General features: G+C 39.7%; 2 protein-coding genes across 4 annotated transcripts; both read right to left on the reverse strand.

Annotated features, from left to right (window-relative positions):
- Window positions 1–7971: 7971 nt before the first annotated feature.
- On the reverse strand, window positions 7972–11259 carry LOC127775849 (cysteine synthase, chloroplastic/chromoplastic-like). Of its 3 annotated transcripts, XM_052302157.1 has the most exons (8): window positions 11084–11259; window positions 10081–10208; window positions 9682–9884; window positions 9285–9410; window positions 9008–9166; window positions 8627–8820; window positions 8518–8542; window positions 7972–8284 (listed from the first exon to the last, which is right to left on the reverse strand). In XM_052302157.1, the coding sequence occupies exons 1-8, from the start codon at window positions 11174–11176 to the stop codon at window positions 8223–8225; spliced, it is 990 nt and encodes a 329-aa protein (XP_052158117.1). In that variant the 5' UTR covers window positions 11177–11259; the 3' UTR covers window positions 7972–8222. The 3 variants fall into 3 exon arrangements, with proteins under 3 accessions (XP_052158117.1, XP_052158116.1, XP_052158118.1); XM_052302156.1 differs by having other exon boundaries at window positions 7972–8542; XM_052302158.1 differs by having other exon boundaries at window positions 7972–8542; window positions 10081–10201; window positions 11084–11226.
- A 968-nt stretch (window positions 11260–12227) lies between these two features.
- Window positions 12228–18697, reverse strand: LOC127777940 (UDP-glycosyltransferase TURAN-like). The gene is given in 18 exon segments (XM_052304561.1): window positions 12228–12554; window positions 12709–12837; window positions 12971–13046; window positions 13166–13218; window positions 13301–13362; window positions 13431–13541; window positions 13628–13794; window positions 13906–14011; window positions 14106–14169; window positions 14240–14306; window positions 14688–14777; window positions 14864–15012; window positions 15448–15502; window positions 15504–15580; window positions 15717–15772; window positions 15947–15980; window positions 16564–16767; window positions 18561–18697. Coding segments are annotated over 17 exon segments (1419 nt in total). The 5' UTR covers window positions 16675–16767; window positions 18561–18697; the 3' UTR covers window positions 12228–12542.
- Between the last annotated feature and the right edge of the window lie 322 nt (window positions 18698–19019).

The raw sequence follows: 19019 nt of genomic DNA on the forward strand, positions 1-19019 counted from the left end.
ATCAATCATTTGTTTGATCTGCACTGCATCTGAAAGAGGAGGTGATGAGCAGCATCCAGCAACAGCTCCAAGTTCCAGTAGTTGCCTCGTTGATTGCCAAATGAATTTCCATGATATTTGTTGCCATCTGCTGATCCGCCGCCCGCCACCCACAGCCAGCCTCGGCCTCTGTCCCCGCCCACCGCCCGCCAGCCGCCTCGACGACGACATGTTGACGCACGTCACGCCGGCCCACCGGCACGGGTCAGCGTCAGCGTCCGACCACGACGACAGCGCCCCCCGACGGGTCGTCGGTCACCGCCGTCTTGAACGCCAGCAGCGCCACCAACGCCTGCACCCGCGGCCATGACGAAGGACGGGTAGTTGAGGTTGTATATGGACTAGGCCTTGCTCTCCGAGCAGCCGTGGCTCTTGCTCCGCGCCATGGCAGCGATCATGGTGGATGTGTAGTTGAGCGCGCAGCGTCGTGGGCGGCGCTGCCTGCTCCCGCCCTCGCGCGGCCGCAGCCGTGCTGGTGAGAAGAAAGAGAGAGAGGGGGAGAGATTGGGACAGAGAGCGGGGGAGAACTGACAGGTGGAGCCACTTATTATTTTTATTAAAAAAATGCTGACTAGACTGCCACGTGGACCCAAAACCACTCCGAATTGAGTCGGGGTGTTATTTGTCCAGTTTCAATAGTTGAGGGTGTAGAATATCTGGTTTTCAAGTTCGGAGATGTAATTCGGTCGACCTCGATAGCTCGGGGGGTAATTCGTATTTTTCCTTTAAACTAATAGTACGAGGACCTTGATAACACAAGCGAATAAGTTTAGGATCCTATCATGCGCTTTACTCCTTAATCTACCAGTGTCATCATGATTTGGTTGAGAATTGTTGTAATATCTGAACAACATTGTTGAAAAGTGAAAATAGTGAGAAAGGACCTGTTCCTCTCAACTTTTTTTTATTATTGAAGCTTTTATTAATTCCAAATTTTAAAATAAATATTCTAAAATCTTATTTATAAAGGAGTGAATCATACGAACAGTACCTAGACCCGCACGAGTGCGTCATCTAAACCCCCGAACTCTCAAAATATATGTTTGGGTATTTAAACTTGTCGTGGGTATCAAACATAGGAGTCAACCAGCTCTACGTGTTAGTGGGATCTACACGTCAATTTTTTTTAAAAAAAAATATCTTTTCTCTCTCCCCTCTCAGTCTCGTTGATCCCCTCCGCGTCGAGCTCGGGGACACCGCGCAGCGTTCCTTACCGCGTCGGGATCATATGCATCTCATCAGTGACCTATAACCAATCGAGACTTATGAAAACATGGAAGCATATGCGGCAGAAGCAACAGAGTTCACGGCAGCTCACAATTATTGTAGATGAGACGAGATCGCGCACAAGAACAAACAAATGATTTAGGTAGTGTTTGGTTAATGGGTTTGGAAAATGATTTCCCACCCACCAAAAGACATCTTTAAATCCTAACCATTCATTCTCCCTTTTTCATTTAATCCTAACCCTTCATTCATTTCCCAATCCCAATCCCACTCCCCATTTCCCATTATCCAAATACACCCTTTAGTAGATGATATCAGCAAGAGAAGATGGCGGCGATCAGGGCCATCCTTGGGCAAATTATAAAATGAATACTTATTTATCTTTACGAAATAGTATAGTACTAATTGCATAACTAATCAAGTTATATATTATTTATAATTACATTGAAACGGGTCTCTATTAATTACCACTAATTTTTGCTCAATCTATAGTGTCTTCAGCTGCACCAGGAAAGTAAGCATCGGTCTAATACTACTTTTTTTAGCTATGTTCTGCTATCAAACTAGCAAGCATTATTCACAACCAATAACAACTAGAGCTATATATGTCAACAAGTGCAGTCACGTACATATGTAATGGCATTCCGGCTAAAAAGAAAAACGATTGTCACACCAACTTAGTTTTTTCTTACTAAATGGAAGAAATATAACATGCATTCATATCATCGATCATCACAAAGTACAGTTCTTTTTTTTAAAAAAAAAAAAAAAAAACTTTGTCGGCAGAAGATCTGCCCGCCCGATACATTGAGAGAGGGAAAGTTCGGCCCCAAAGGCGCCAATACAGAAAATTAGGTTCTCAGATTACAATAAAACAAATCCACGGCAAGTGGACAAGCCAGCTATAAGTGATCAACTAACTAGGAAAAAGGCTAAACTTATTAATGTGGGCGAAAAGCGACTGCCCTAATTTGGTCAAATTCTTGTAAGACTAGGTTAGCAATCCGTGTGTCTGATTTGTGCTGGTTTTGGAAAAATCCTTCTATTTCGCTCTAGCCAAATATTTCACTGGGTAGTGATAAGAGCGCCTTGAATGGATTGCCGTCTTTCTTTCGGGACCATTGCAGAAATATGATCCCACCAGGCTGAAATATCCACCTGAGGTGGGGTGATGAGTTACCCAAGTCGTTTCCAAACACAAATTTGGTTCCAAACCTTACGCATGAAAGTGCAGTTTATGAAGAGATGAGTGGTACCCTCGAAGCATTCAGTGCACAGGCTGCATATCCAGTTGCACGGCCAATGGCGCACGAGCAGGTTTTCTACCGCCATGAGAGCTTTGTGGTGAAGCGTGAGCCAACCAAAGAAACGGTGCTTCGGTTCCACCGACGTCTTCGAGAAATCCTGAAAGTTTGTGGTAGAGTAGGACACCTGGAATTGCATCAAGTAAACGCTCTTGGCATAGTAAACGCCATTGGACGATACGAGCCACACAATGGTGTCCTCTGTTTCAGGGTTCAAAGCAATTTGCCTCGGTGAAGAAAGCCAGTTTTGGTTACTTAGCTCCACATACACACTTCTGTTTTTTCTCTTCGAGAGGGTGAAGATCAGAGGGGCGATGTCTTTGGGACATCTGTTGTCTACCCAATTTTCCTTCCAGAACCCAACTTTATTTCCATTACCAAGAACTATCTTTGTTGTTGCTTGAAACGGCCTGTGATCGGAATTGTCGCAGGGGAGGTCCATACAAAACCACGGCCGATGAACGTCTTGCCAGCTAAACCAAATCCATCTAATACTCAGAGCCCAAGCGAACTTTTCCAGGTCTAGGATTCCAAGACCACCCAGCTGTTTCAGGCGGTAAACCGTGCTCCAAATCACTAGGCTGGAACCGGAGTTAACATTCTCCGGGTCATCGCCTTTCCAAAGAAAAGCCCTTCTGAAATGGTTGATTCACTTTAGAGATTTGCTCCGATCCAGCAAAAAGTATGTCGAGGTACCGGTATCTTACAGTACCGAATCATTTTCAATCGTTGGATCTAGCTGGACAGGATAGGCATTGTTAGATCCATCCAACGATCAAAAATGATTTGGTACCGTAAGGTACCGGTAACTTGAGATATTTTTTGTTAGACCGGAGCAAATCTCTTTGCTTTAAGACCCATTTAGGTGTTTGAATCACCGTTAGGTGGTAAATTGGTAGCGAAGATAGAACCGATTTGACCAAAGTTTCCTGACCCGTCGAGGTAAAAATACGCCCTTTCCAGTCAGGGAGTCTTGAACCACATTTATCAATTAACGGGATGAAATCCACCTTTTGCAACTTTTTGAAGTGGAGAGGGAGGCCTAGGTATTTGCAGGGAAAAGTTCCTTGCTTCCCAGGAAAGGCGGACAGGATCAAGTCGAGACCTTTACAGGTAATGGGGAAAACCTCAGTTTTTTGAATGTTTGTTTGCAAACCAGTTACTTGGGCGAAGAAGCCAAGAATTTTTTGGAAAGAAAGAAGTTCCTCTCTGATCGGCCTGACAAAGAGGGCTACATCGTCCGCGTAGAGAGAGCATTTGAATATCGATCTTACACTGCGACCCGTAAAGGGGGTTAGGATGGAGACCTCTTCGGCAGCTTTTAAGATTCGATGTAGAGGTTCCATTGAAAAGCATTGGAGAGAGAGGATCACCTTGTCTGAGCCCTCTAGCGTGGATTATGTCACAGCCTGGCATACCATTTAGGAGAACCCTTGAAGAGGAGGTTCCCAACAAGTTGGTGGTCCAGTTTCTCCATTTGATGCAAAACCTAAAGCTTTATAATACTTCAAGAAGATAGGGCCAATTCACCGTGTCAAAAGCCTTTGGGATGTCTACTTTGATGAACAGGGAGGGATTCTTACTTCGATGGAGACATTTCACTAGATTTTGCACATGAAGGAAGTTGTCATGGATGGCCCTGCCCCGAATGAATGCACTCTGGTTTTGGGATACCATCTCATTAAGTCTAGGGGCAAGTCTATTTGCCAGAATTTTGGTAATTATTTTGGCAAAAACTATGCATCAGACTGATTGGCATGTAGTTATCTGCTTTAGATGGGTTGCCCTTCTTTGGGATGAGGCAAATGTGGGCGATATTAAGTTCATTCAGTTGTCGGGTGTTTACCGACATGAAAGATTGAATTGGCCTTAAGAGATCAGCATTGATTATTTCCCAAGCTTTTTTTTAGAAACTTCCAATAAAACCGTCAGGGGGCCAGGGTATTTCTCAGCCGACATGGAAAAGATGACATCTTTTAGCTCTTCTTCAGAGATGTCTTCTTCCTGATCAGAAAGAAATGTAATTCCTACATCAAAGAACTATACGAAGAACAGTTCTTTGATGTAGTTGAGAAGAAAATAACTCATTTAGGCTTGCCAATTCAGTGGAGTAGGAGAAAGTGAAATATTTGAAAAAATAGAATCAAGAGATCATAAATATATCGGGACGTATTGATTTAAATTGAAATACATAATTTTTGTGCCCCTAATTTTTGGTGCGGTCGCACAGCTCACACTTGCCCAGAGATGGGCTTGGTGTCGGTGGGAAGGTGACCTTTTCTTGTGCGTTGAAGAGGATGCACTGACGCTGAATGCCTCAATGGCGACGCGGTTGTGACAGTCACTGCGGGTGGTGGCAGCACTATCATTGTCTGTGATGGCTTCGGCACGGTCAGAGCTACATAGGCTAGGGATGCCGCCTGCGCCTTCTGTGGGGAGGAACCGCTCGTCCAGCTGCGTCGGAAGAGATAGAGGGGAGTGAGAAAATATGTTTTTATTTATTCTACATGACTGATATATGAGTCCCACTAACACGTAGAAACCAAACTGGCATGTCGGGTTGGCACCGGTTTAGACCTATATGACATCCAAAACAAGTTCGGAAAATCCAAAAGTTTATTTTTAGAGCTCATTGATATAAATGACACCCGCATATAAGTTTAAGAATAACTGATGCACTTCACTAGCACTTTAAAGATAAATATTTTGGCTATGACATGAGAGATGGTATAGGGTTTTATCATAGTGCAACTGTGATAGCATGGCATGGAACAGTAACCTAACACGCAACCACGAGTGGCATGGCAAAATCCTTGGCCCGCATGATTGTTCACCGGCAAAGAAACATCTCGGGCTCCTTTTGAACAAAAGAAAAATAGATGATTTTTTAATTAGAATCCCATGGAAAACTTTTACATTTTTCTTTGTGCTAGCTCTTTTGGGACAAAGGAATGGGCATTTGTCAATTGGTGTGGTAAGAAAGTTTCAGATAAAAAACAAGTTTGGATGGGTTTATCGGTTGGGAATTACTTAAAAAATTGTCATAAGTTTTTTCATAAAAAAATTTCAAACGTAACTATAATTAAGTGTGACTATGGTAACTATAGTATAATTATAGTGTGGTTGTAACTATATTGTAACTTCTATATAACTTATCTATGAGGTACATGCATTTTTTATACTTAACAAGTTACATAAAGTTTATAATGTAATTATGGTATAGTTAAAATATAATTATACTATAATTCATTACATTTAAAAGTTTTTCACTCACAAACTTGCGGAAGTTTTTTTTTCACGAGTCCCTATCTTTTTATCTAAATTTCAAAAGGTTAAAAAAACAAAATATTCTCTCCTAGTCCACCCTCTTACTCTGACAAAATCCCCCAAAAAATCATAATTGTGTAAATTAATTTAACATTCCATGTTTTATCTTATAATTTTATATGTTTTAAATTTACCATGCCTTCAATATTTTTCCTGATAGAATGTTAATCATAAACTAAAAGTTTAATCAATATTTATTTGGAGTCTCATATTTCTCAGTATATTTTGGAGGGGTGTAGAACAGGGCAATTTCGCATATGTGACGTAATATATGTCCTAAATTATATAATATCTTAATTGGTTCAGCATGTTGTGACAAGTACTCAATTTTTTTCCATGATTATACATAAGACACAAATAAACATAGGTGGATTCAGCGTGGATTCTGGAGGGACTCAAATCCCCCTACCCCGTGGCAGATTTTGTAATATCCGAGTGGGTAGAACAATACACCACGACTCCACCCGGGACTCCTAATACACGATCGATCGCTGGAGGGAGGGTCAAGCGATCAATAAAAACGATCAGCACCCCCTATAGCGCTCCTCCCCTTTCATCCTCCCCTTATTCTCTTCCTACTACAGTACACCATAATTTTTTTTAAAAAAACAAAAAGTTAGAAAAATTTATGTATAGAAATACTATATATAAAAAATTTAAATTCAAATTCAAATTTGAATCGGGTATGTAAACTTTTAACTTATATACTTTGGATCTATAAATTTTAGGTGTATAAACTTTAGATGTATAGAAATACTATATATAGAAAATATTTGAATTCAAATTCAAATTCAAATTTGAAACGGGTATATAAACTTTAGATCTATAAATTTTAGATGTATAGAAATACTATATATAAAAAATATTTAAATTTAAATTCAAATTTGAATCGGATATATAAACTTTTGACTTATAAACTTTTGGTCTCTAAACTTTAAATGTGTAAACTGGAGGTGTATAAACTTTAGGTGTATAAATTTACTAAAATAGGAGTAATGTGGTGCCAAAAAAGGAAACCAGGTGAAGAGAGGGAGGGGGAAGGGGGGCGATCGCTACCCGATCCCCAGGACGATCGATCGCCCATTAGTGTTTCCGGACTCCACCAGCATATCACTAGTGCTTCTATTAGGTAACCACAGTTAATTTCGGTGCCTCATGTTGCTAGAACAAGATTTGGAGTGTCCTAAGAAAAAAGAAATGATAACAGGAAATAATGCAGGTTATTTATTTATTCAACTTGATAAGCATGGTCCAATCTCTTGAGGTACGTATTGCTTGCACTACTTTTTAGGCAAATGGTGTGTTTACTGTCGGTGTCATGTTTAGATTAGCACCAATTGGATCGATCCGAGGGTCAGAGCTTTGCTCCGTCAAAGTTCATGCACCAAAGTTTTAGGATATATACGGCGTATTATATGCGCAAGTGACAAGTATGAATTATCCATGTAATACTTTTTCTTGGGTGATGAATCCATCTGATTACTTAACAGATGCAAAATCAACATTTTCTGGTGCTCAATTATGCAACACTTCACATGTCATCTGCTGTATTTAGTAATTTGTCAGTATAATCGCTAACTCATGCTTCGTTTCAAAAGAAAGAAAATAAAGGAGGAAGGAAGAATATTGTCCTGACTTGCACGCTACAGTAATACAATTACCTAACCGATATATGTCAATGCACATGGACATGCAAATTGCTGTGTAGACTGAGACTCTGGGAGGAGCTAATGACTTTTCGGTTACAAGAAACGTTGCAAGACTTTGTTCCAATAACAGCTTCATATGATGGTACCAGCGACTTCCTTTCTAAAAAGGATTTTTAGTAGCAGCAGTAGTTTAATTTGTTTTGGGACTGTGAGAAAGTGCATGTACAAACTACAGGCCATTAATCTCTTTATTTGTATGTGTGATAGGGATGCTTCTACGTAGGCGTGGGTACGTATGAGTATGACTGTGGCCGGTGCGTGTGCAAGTACTGGTGTGCTATGCTATCTGGATACGAAGATACCGGGATACGGCATTTTCCAAAATACATGGATACAGAGATACGTCTATATATATACATAATAAATAATGGGAAAATCAATTTAATTCTTATAAAGAAAATAGCAAAAGTGATTGAAGCCCAAAATAATGAACATGCCGACTGGCAACATACCAATAACTCAGAGATAACTAAAACAATAATGCATCAAGCTTAGAATTGTAAAGCTGTTGCCCAGCCCAGCAATACTGCAGGAGTATTGGATCTCCAAAAGACACTATGGCTTTCTCTGTACTATTCGGTGCCCAAAATCACAGGAATGATGTTCTCGCCCAACATCAAGATCCTGGATGCATTAGCACTCTTGAGCTTCCAATTTCATAATCTACCGGATCGATTTCTGAAATAATATGGCATTTTTTTTGTTCTCAAAACAGGAAAGGAGAAGAAAAACATAGCAAAATGGAGCGTGTGGTCTGAATTCTGAAGCAAATCTCTTTGCAGTACAGCAAAGGAGAGCTGCACCAAGACATTAGAAGGTCATATTAGCACATTCCTCCCTTACATCTGCAAAGAGATCAGAGCTCATGTATCTTTCACCACCACTCGGGAACATCGTAACAATCATCTTACCCTTGTTCTCCTCTCTAGCTGCAATCTGGTAAAATTCTTCAACAAGTCAGGTATCACGAAACGCAACGCAAGCAGGATTTTATGACTTGGTAAGATCATCGGTTTTTACCTTGATGCAAGCAGATACATTTGCACCAGAAGATATGCCAACAAGAAGCCCCTCTTCCTTTGCAAGCCTTCTTGCCATTGCCATGGATTCCTCTGAGCTTACGGTCACAACTTCATCGATGATGGACCTGTCCAAAGTTTTCGGTATGAAACCTGGCCCAGTGCCTTGAATCTTGTGTGATCCTGGTGAACCACCTGAATACAATCAAGAAACAGTATTTTTACGCACATCGGAAAAGTAGGAAAACAGAATTCCGAGTATGCTGAATGGTCACATTTGGAGACTTGTCTTACAAAAAATAAATTTTACAAACTTCAGTGAATACAATCATTATGTTTGGAAAACTGGAACAGTCCCTACACAGAGAGAGCACTGGATTACCTGAAATTATAGCACTTTCTGAAGGTTCCACGCACACTATATTTATAGATGGATTTTTGATCTTCAGGTACCTTCCTACACCTGACAATGTGCCTCCTGTTCCAGCTGCGGTTACAAAGAAATCAACTTTGCCGGCTGTGTCCTTCCAAATTTCAGGTCCTGACATTTTCAGAAGATGAAAATGAAGCACCACCTCGATAGACAATAGATGATAAAAAAACATTTATGATTTCTGAAACATTGTAGTGTCGATTTCCATGAATAAATAAATAAATACCAGTCCATTTGAAATGTGCCTCTGGATTTGCTGGGTTGGTTGCTTGATTAAAACAATGATAATTAGGCATGATCTTCATGAGATCTTCCACTTTGTCCATCGCACCCTTGTACCCACCTGCAGGATCTGCAGCAAATGACAACATAGATTATTTAACACTTGTCAGAGAACACTGAAGATGTAAGAGAAAGAGTACTACTAGTAATTAGTTTAGCTATATAGGAGTATATGTGGAGTATATGTAACAATATAAGCACAAGAAATGGCATAAAATTTATTCCATTCAAACTGAAAGTATTTGTCAGAGTTAAAAAACTAATTGAGGCATTGTATTTAAGTGCTTGTTGATGGTTTTTAATCTCTAACCATTCCTAGGAGCAGAGATCCTGGTTGTCACCTGTTAATATCAGTTCAGCACCCAAAAACCTCAATAGCATCTGCTTGTCAGGTGAATATCTAGCGGGCATTACAGCAATAAACCTGTAGCCTTTCTGAATAGCAACCAATACCAAACCGATACCAAGATTGCCACTGGTTGGTTCAATCAGTGTCGTAACACCGGGAGTAATGATGCCTTTCTCCTCTGCATCTTCAATCATACTGCAGAAAAAAAAAAGAAGAAATTTGCAAATGCCAGATCTCAGGTTGACCACATGGTTTGCATAGCTATCTATTGTGTGCTGAGATGATATATAGTAAACAGTTTCCTCTGGAAAAAAAAATGATTTGATCTAAGAGAAAAAAAAACAGCATATATAATTGAACAAATGTAGTGCGTAAATCTGCATTAGCTCACCTGAGAGCAGTTCTGTCCTTGACCGAGAACAGGGGTTGGTATGTTTCCATCTTCCCGATCAAACGAGTTTGGATGCCTTCTTTCTTGGGGATGTTCTTCATCTCAATCAATGGCGTCCAGCCTATCAGCTGAACAACAAGATTAATTACAACGCTTTTATTTTTTTTAACTCGAGCTAGGGTAATCTTGAACGAAATCTTCACTCATAGCAAGTTTAATAGGAGAGCCAACTAATAGGTATAAATTCATATCAGAGTAAACATGTATAATGTATAATAGATTAGTTATAGGTTTTGTTCTATTGTTTTCCTCCTTTCTTTTTTTCTCGCTGTGAATTTAATTTATTTATCTTGAAGCAAGTGTAAAGTTATCTCTTGGGTGAGAGCAAATGCTCCATATATGTTTATGGGTAATTTTATCATCTTTAAATGTACCTGGAGGTACCATATTTTTTAGTGTAAAATTTGGTGAGCAATTTTACCATCCAACTTTTGATATCTCGATGTACCACATTTTGCACACAAAATAGTACCTCAAGGTACCAAAAAATTTAGCATAAAATTTAGGTACATTAATGAGCTTTCTCAAGAACTGTAAAATTTCTCTATATTTATATTTATAGTTCCCTTATAGCTAACTATTAAACCTACTCTAAATGGATTCCAAATCCTGAATAGTACACCCCAAAAGACTGAACTAACTTGAATACTCGCTCTGAATTATATTATAAGTTGCTTTGCCTTTTTTTTACCCTAATTTCTTTAGGTTTGACTAAGTCTTTAGAGAAATTTAGCAACATCTATAACACCAAATTAATTTTATTAAATATAACATTGAACATATTTTGATAATATGTTTGTTTTGTATAGGAAATATTGCTATCCTTTTTATAAACCCTGTAAAACAAAAAAGAATATAAAAAAATCAAAGCAACTTAAAATATAAAACGAAGGGAGTAGCAAACAACTCTTTCGAATTCTAAACCAAAGAAGAGGGATTTTACCTGGGCGATGTTGGAGGCGATGGTCTCCTCCCCCACGGCGGAGGAGAGCAGAGACGGGATACCCGTCCTCCCCTCCTCCACCTCAGCCGCCATTGCTGCTACCTCTCTTGTAGTTCCAGAGCAGCATGGATAAGAATAAGATCGGTGGCTTCCAATCTTTATTCCTCCATGTTTGCAACGTTGTCTTTATATTCATGGCCCAGCTCTGATCGTTTTTTGTCGCTACCTCGCTGACTCTTTTGTGGCCGGGCCGGCCGGCCGAACGTTTAGATTTTATCTTTGTCCTCTACTTTATCAAATTCTAATCATTTTTAGTTTTGTACTAGTGTGTGACAGATGGGCTAAAAATAAATTTTGAACTTTATGCATCGAATGACAAATGATAATTCAGCAATCGGTTTCAGGCTCTGAACTGGGATGAAGAAACCAGATCACACTGACTGCAGTGTCGTCTCGACGTAGCAAGTCGCAATCGTTTTTCACCTTTCAGAAATTCCCAGCGTTTCATCAGAGTTTCAGTTACGTAACTGTTGCTGAATATATCTTGATCTCTCGCATCGCAGGCGCTCATACCTCCGGTGATCTCCTGCACCGGCACCGAGCTGCAGGGAGACGATGCTGCCTGAAGCGAGTGTCAGTGAGGTAGTACTCCAATGTTGTAGTATAGTAGAGATCATATTTTTTCATTCGGTTCAGAAATCTGCATTGGATGTTGTGATTTTGTGCTGATATATGTTTCTCATGATCTTTAACTGGATGGCAGATTATATGGTCATTGCTGCACAAGAACACACATCCTGAAAAACCGGCGTTGCCGGAGCCTGTGATGAATTGATCCAACGGTCCAGACGCCCCAGAGAGAGCAACAAGAGGGCAGCAAATGGATCAGGAACAGATTCAGCGTGTTAGTTCATGTTCATCTGACAGAAAGTGGTGTATTGCATATTATAGCGGTTCTTGCAGGCTAACATACATAGAATCTGATGTTTTACATCCTTGAATTCATTCCCCAGACACTGTGTTGGACCTGGAGCGTGGCAGTAAAGAGGCAACAAGAACAATTTCCTGGATCTTATTTTCTTTTCTTGAGAGAGGACTAGCGTTTTTGTTTTTTTATACGACCGTACATCAGTACAAGTACATGTCTGTTTACAAAACGTGTTATCAGCTTCTATTACAAAAATGAAATGGGTTTCGCTTTTGCTTACCAAATAAAATGACAGGAGATTCGAGTCAGGTCCTAGATCAAATTAGGGTCAGCTCCAGTTGCCACACATCCTGCCTTGGAGTAAGCAAACAAAAATATGATATGATCTCTCCCCAACCTTCAAATGTACATATGCCCTATGTTCACTCAAGTGCACAGTGCGCCTACAATCTCTGGAATGAGAATTCAAGGCTTCAAGCAAGCTGTAACAAATACATGATTTGCCTGTCTGTCAGAATGTTATCGTGCATTTCAGCCTATGACCTGCAAATTGAGAAAAAGGTAAGTTAAGGCTTATAATCTGTGGAATGTTATGGTGCAATTTAACCTATGACCTGCAAATTTCCTTTTAAATAAGTTGGTAAGGCATATTCCGGTGACTGTCCATATTTATAGCCATTAAGGTTCAAGATCTGACCTGATTCACCAAGGGCAGTGCATAACGTTCCCATTCTGTCGACCATTTTGAAGATGACCCAGTATTCAAGGCACCAACCTTGAGGGATTTCAAGTCATCGCATTCTTCTGGAAACCCCTTAAAGAGCATCTGCATGGATTTGCGATTGCAACAATTAAAATCTCTCCAGGCCATATAATTTAGTCACAGCACTCTTAACAAATATTTTTTTAAAAAAAAGGAATATAAGATATGAAAATAAATAATTAGAAGTGATCATCACCATAAGTTCATCGGCAAGCTCAGAAGATGTTGAGAAAAGAAGTCCATTATTGTTTACTTTTACAAGCTCGTCAATGCTGCACACCGCAACAAAAAAAAAAAAAGAAAAAAAAAGTGAGCAGAGACTTTTAATTCATACAACATAAAGGTCAAAACCAAAACATATCAAATCAAACATATGGGAAACATGGGTTACCATGAGAATGAAGCAGCACAAACTGGTAATCCACATCCAAACATATCAACCACCTAAAGCAAAATCATCTTAGTTACAAGCAGCAGATTAAAAATATGCCCATTTTCCAACAAAACAGATGCTTATGAGTTATACCTTCATAGGTAGGTCTAGCCCTGAAGAGGATGTATGTAATGATACACCTAGATCAGCCGATCCTGTAATCATTCAAAGAATCAGCATTTGTGCTACAACATGGAAATCTTTTGGCAATCAACTAGTTTACCAAGCAAAAGAGGGTAGTCCTCTGACGCAAGCCACATGGTCCGGAAGGCAACGCGCCTCAGTTTCAACCTCTTTATTTGCTCCTCATACTTCTTCCTATCAGGTCCTTTACCTTCAAAATTGATATTTATAGATATCAAAACAATACTCAAAAACTGGTTACTGGAGCTAATTAGCATAATGGACAAAGCCACAGACCCGTGATAATGAATAGCAGTCTTGGGTACACAAATTGCTTCCCGTTCTTCATATCAATCCAAAGTTTCCTCTCATCCATTGAATCATCTTCTCCTAAAGTTGCTGCAACGCGTCTATCGTACATAAGTGTTGCTTCCAAAAGTATGCTGAAATCTTCATCTGGTGTCCTGGAATATATGTGGCAAAGGAAAAGATTCCTAATTTTACTTTCATTTTAACCACATGTGCGGAGTATAAAAAATGATACAACTAGGATCACTCAGATCAAGAGAACAGACCAGCTTGTGCTGCTGACAACAAGAGCTGGTCTATTAGGCTTCAAGAAAATTTCACCATCAATCCGGCTTGTAAATACAGTAGTGTTCCTGTCTTCCACTTCTTTCTCTGTGTTGGTAAGAGAAAACAGTAGAAACTAGAAACTATATCAAAATGAAATTCGCTTACAGCAATGAAATATTTAGAGTGGTTGAGAACATACCAATGGAGATGCAATCATCATTGCCCATAGCACTACAGATGGAATTCCCCAACCTGCTAAACAGCTATTTCATGTCGAACGGTCAAATAGGCAGTACAGTAAAGATCAGGAAAGAAATGAAAACAGATGCTCACTTCATGTTTCTCTGTCAATGAAGCAGGATGGAAAAATTCAGGAGATTGATCATAAAGAACCTTTGCACTGAAATCCGACCGATTAAGTTAGTACAAACTGTAGCTAGCGACCTCCAAAAAAGAAGTACTCCCTCTGTTCCATATTACAAGACATTTTGGGTTAGTCCGAAGACAAACTTCTTCAGGTTTGACCAACTTTATAGTTTATAGGAAAAATATAGTAGCATTTCTAACACAAAACAAATATACTATAAAAATATATTCAATAGTGGATTTAATGAAACTAATTTGGTGTTGTAGATGTTGCTATATTTTTTCTACAAACTTGGTCAAAACTGAAGAAGTTGACTTATGACAAACCCAAAATGTCTTGTGATAAGGAACGGAGGGAGTAGTGTGCTAGCACAATAGCCTATAACATGAAAGGTAGCTGAAAATTTGATCTTATTTGATTCCCCATTTTTGATCAAGCTCATGTTTCATTGCTTTTGTAACACAGAAGGCACCATCAGCCATCCGTCCAAAATGCTTCTCGAACCTAGAATGGAAAAAACACACCACTGTATTAACACAAGTGATCAGTATGCGCTATCTAGCAGATAAACAAACAGGACAAGGAATTACCAGAAGTAAATTTTAACTATGATGTGGCTTCTGCCATGAGACAACCCGAGCAGTGTATATCCAAAGTTATGCCAATCCACAATAAACGTAGCACCTCTTAGCCAGCTAGCCAGTTTTACAGCAGCCAATGTTGGAACAGAGGGTGGATTCTGTCAGCAGAAGATGAGATGATCAAATAAAAGAAATCAGTTCATTGCTATTGTATGACACGATCAGTCACATATGAGGTTTTCTAATTAACAAATAAAGTATAAGTATCAAACAGAATAATCTATAGGTTATATAAATCTATCAGTTAATAAGGCCTACAAAATGATGAGACTTTGACTAAGTACAGGCTGCACTTATCGTAGCTGAAATGTTGAATTGAAAACGGTGTCATGAATAGGCAGCATGACTTGTTAATTAAGCTGTGCAATACTTTGCCACCATGGTTTTACTACAATGATTGATGAATGATGAATCATAAAAGAATTCCACACTACTGACAGTGATAGTAATTGTAGAAAAATACATATTGTCCATGTAATTATGAACCATGCTTGCAAAATAAAGAAGCTCAATACAATTTTGTGATAACTGACCTGAACAATGAAGACATCAGGGTGAGGAATCTTGAAACAAAGGTACCAAATCAATGATAAACTGGACGGTGGCTTTAAGTAGCAGTGTCAGGGCACCAGATATCTTTGATATTCCTGTTAACTGCACTGATTTCTAGAAGGTACAATTCGCAAGTATTGATAGTAGGCAAAATTAGAGAACAGCATAATGCTTTCTAAGTCCTAACAGTATTAATAGTAAGCAAAATTAGAGAACAGCATAATGCTTTCTAAGTTCTAACAATCAGTACCATTTCGTGGATGTGAATCGATGGATTTTCTCTCAATAATAGATGTGGGTCACTTCCTGCTCATTTACCCAAAGCAGAACATAGGTCAAATTTCAACAACAGAAGGTCGAAAGCTGTTGGAAATTCAGCCTGTCTGTGTGCCCTAGTGGTATAGTTAGGTATAAATAACTTTGAGTTACAATGCTGGAGTAAAATCCAAAAGTACACTGTAACTGCGAAAAGAGCAATACCTCCATTTGCAACAATGTCCACTTCCATACCACCCTGTCAAGAAAAATAAAGGACGATTAATAAACTAAAACATAGGGACATATGCTGGCACATAGGATTGGCTGTTCACAACATAAAGCATGTTCCAGTTTCCCAATCTTTTTGCCACTTAAAGGAAAAATGCTTAGTAAATGCAAGGCAATTTTCATCTCTTCACTTCAAAGTCTGTCTTATCTAACAGGACTAATATTTGCACATGTAATCCACTTTCAGGAAGAAAAAAAACACATTTTTAAGGGAGAACAAAAAACTGAGGGCATTAATCAAAGCGAAGCTATGTCAGCTCACACTTTCAGGGGGCAAATGACCACCACTACTTAGTTAGTTCATCAGTGCACTGGCACAACTGGGATGTACCACATCTCCTTCCTTCCCTTGTTATTACCATGCTATATAACCTAGGACCAAAGGCTTCTCTAGAGCAGTGATGAATTAAGTGGAAAAATCATGAAGTGATATTAGTCATCACAGCACAATTGAAATACACCCGCAGCTAGCTGGAGGGACTAAGCTTTCCCAATCAAATCCAAACAAAACTAATATGATGAGATGATGGATTTGGCGTGGGGAACAATACCTGGTTGGCGAGGGAGAGAGAGTGGTACTGCATGCGCGGGCTGCGCCCAATGTCTCCTAGAACTACCACCGCTGCGCGCCTCCTCCTCCCTGCCTCCACTACCGTGGCCATTGCCACTGGCCTTCGGAGTTTCGCAGATAAGTTGAAGGGCCTATTTGGTATAGCTCCAAATCCTATATAGATCCACCAAGGATCTGAAGGTTCCTGAAAAGGCATTTAGCTAAACATTAGCTTCAAGAAAAGTACTGGAAGGGAGGAGTGGATGAAAATGGGCAATGGTACTCTTGGTTATTTTTCTGTTTACCATAATTATACTCAATTAGAGAATATGTTTGTACTATTTGTTTGGAAATTTCGCACAAATACAACAGTGATCCTTTTTCTCTAAAAATTGTCAACAGCACAAGAACGTACACATGAAATATATCTTAGTGATTTATACTTACAAATTAATTTGTAATTTTGCCTACTTTTTCAACGCAGCTGTAGATTCATTTGTTTGTACCAACCAATACCCTGGCAGAATCGGTACTGTATATTCACAACTTAACGAGTACCCAAGGGGACTAGTCCCAACCAAACGTCCAAACCTTTCCTATAGCGAGCAATCACGAACTCTCTTCCTTGAGAAGCCTGCTTTCCCAACCAGATGAATGTGTTCAGCTAGCAACATGATGCGGGCTATGGCCGACCACTATGCAGAATAATTTCACACATATCGTGCGTTAGCGCAATCGGTTAGGAACATACATGAATTTCACTATCTAAAGTCAAGTCAGGTTGTTAGGTTGTTCTGGCATTGATCTGGAAGAGCAAAATCAAGCGGAAGAGGGGCGAATTTGTAGGGTTTGGGGACATACCGTACCAAATAGGCCCTTCAAAAATCTAGAACCATAAACACACATATCTATCATACATACAGTATCAATCTTGGTATTCAGGTAGGGCTAGTTCTTGGTGAATCAAAGACAAGGGAATCAAATCAAGGGTATATTATATATTATATGACTTGCACCTATTGTTGCTAGGATGAAGTATATCAGTTTTAATCATCATACTAATCTAATTTGTTGGATACAGATAGAAGAGGCCACATTAACTGGTGGCTGCTGTTAAAAAGAATTGACCATATATTGTCTCATTGGGCCACAGTATCAATGCATTACCATTTTCCTCCTAATCTTTTAACTGGATAGGTACAATTATGTAGATCAAAATGCTTGTGCAAAAAATCAATGTGACTTCTGTTCTGTCCTATTCACATACTTTTCCTTATTGGTAAGAAAAGGTTCAACATTTTATTACTTGAGGTTTGCAATATTTATTACTTAATTAACAGCTAGCTCAAATTAAGTTTATCAAAGATTAATATACTATTCAGTTCCAACCATCCTATGTGAACAACCATGAAATGTTTAGGAACAGATGAAAACTTCTTAAGGGGAGCTCCAACCAATCGTTTTTAGGGATATCTCCAATCAATCACATTCATAGATGTATAACCAGATGAGATATACAATAAGGAGCAAAAGACACTAAATCTGTGAGGAGCTTACCATGCTGTGCATCTATGGTATTTATTTTAACCATCATACTAATCTAATTTGTTGGATAAAAATAGAAGAGGCCACGTTAACTGGTGACTGCTTAAATAGCTAGCTACATCAAACTCGACAAACAGCACAATAAAAGTTTTAATCAAGACAGAACAGCACCATAACGGCATATTAATCAAGACACTGATATGGTTCAAACCTAGGCCAGATTAATCAAGACACTGCATCAAACTCGACAAACAGCATCATCATAACCCAAAAAGGCTTATTCCAACGAGAACCATCAGTCATCTAGATCCTGATTAAATAGCTAGCTACATCAAAATTGCACACCATGTTCAAGGCCTTGTTCTTGACGGTGAATGAGGAGGAACCCTTGCAGTTGGAGAACCATACCCTAGGTAGGACAGGGAGAAGAGAGGGGAAGGAAGAAAGACTCACCGGTGAGAAGGTGGCCAGCGGAGGGTACGGTCGCCGGAGGGGAGAGCGCCGCCGCCGTCGCCGTCGCCTTTGAGTCGCCCCGCCGCCGCACTCGCCTCCTGCGCCGTCTCGTGCACTTTTAGGCCCAGAATGAGGGGGAAAGGCCGGGGTAGGCCTGGATCCAATCCTTGCCGGGCTTAACCGAACACAATTTTTTTGGTGGGCCGGGGGTTTAATCCAAGCCGGGCTGATCCACGGGGATTGGGCCTCAATCCAGCCCGACCCCACCCAAAACGAACAAGGCCCATTGTAAACGGGCTGGGATTTTATCCAGGCCTATGCACGTGGACAGACCGGAATTGAGGCCGATTCAGGAATGGCCTTACTGTATTTTTAGTCAACACATGCATATTCCAGATTCTAATAAGTTTACTTTGAGTCCCTCAGTTTGACGCTGAGTTTGAAATTAATACCAGACAT

Source organism: Oryza glaberrima, chromosome 6, assembly GCF_000147395.1.
Source record: "Oryza glaberrima chromosome 6, OglaRS2, whole genome shotgun sequence".
Lineage (NCBI taxonomy): Eukaryota > Viridiplantae > Streptophyta > Magnoliopsida > Poales > Poaceae > Oryza > Oryza glaberrima.

Coding starts and splice junctions, on each gene's coding strand:
- LOC127775849 (XM_052302156.1), bottom strand. CDS start 11,176: ATGGCGGCTGAGGTGGAGGAGGGGAGGACGGGTATCCCGTCTCTGCTC. Junction 10,209..11,083: donor TCGCCTCCAACATCGCCCAG/GTAAAATCCCTC, acceptor CTTGTTGTTCAG/CTGATAGGCTGGACGCCATT. Junction 8,821..9,007: donor AGAAAGTGCTATAATTTCAG/GTAATCCAGTGC, acceptor GATTGTATTCAG/GTGGTTCACCAGGATCACAC.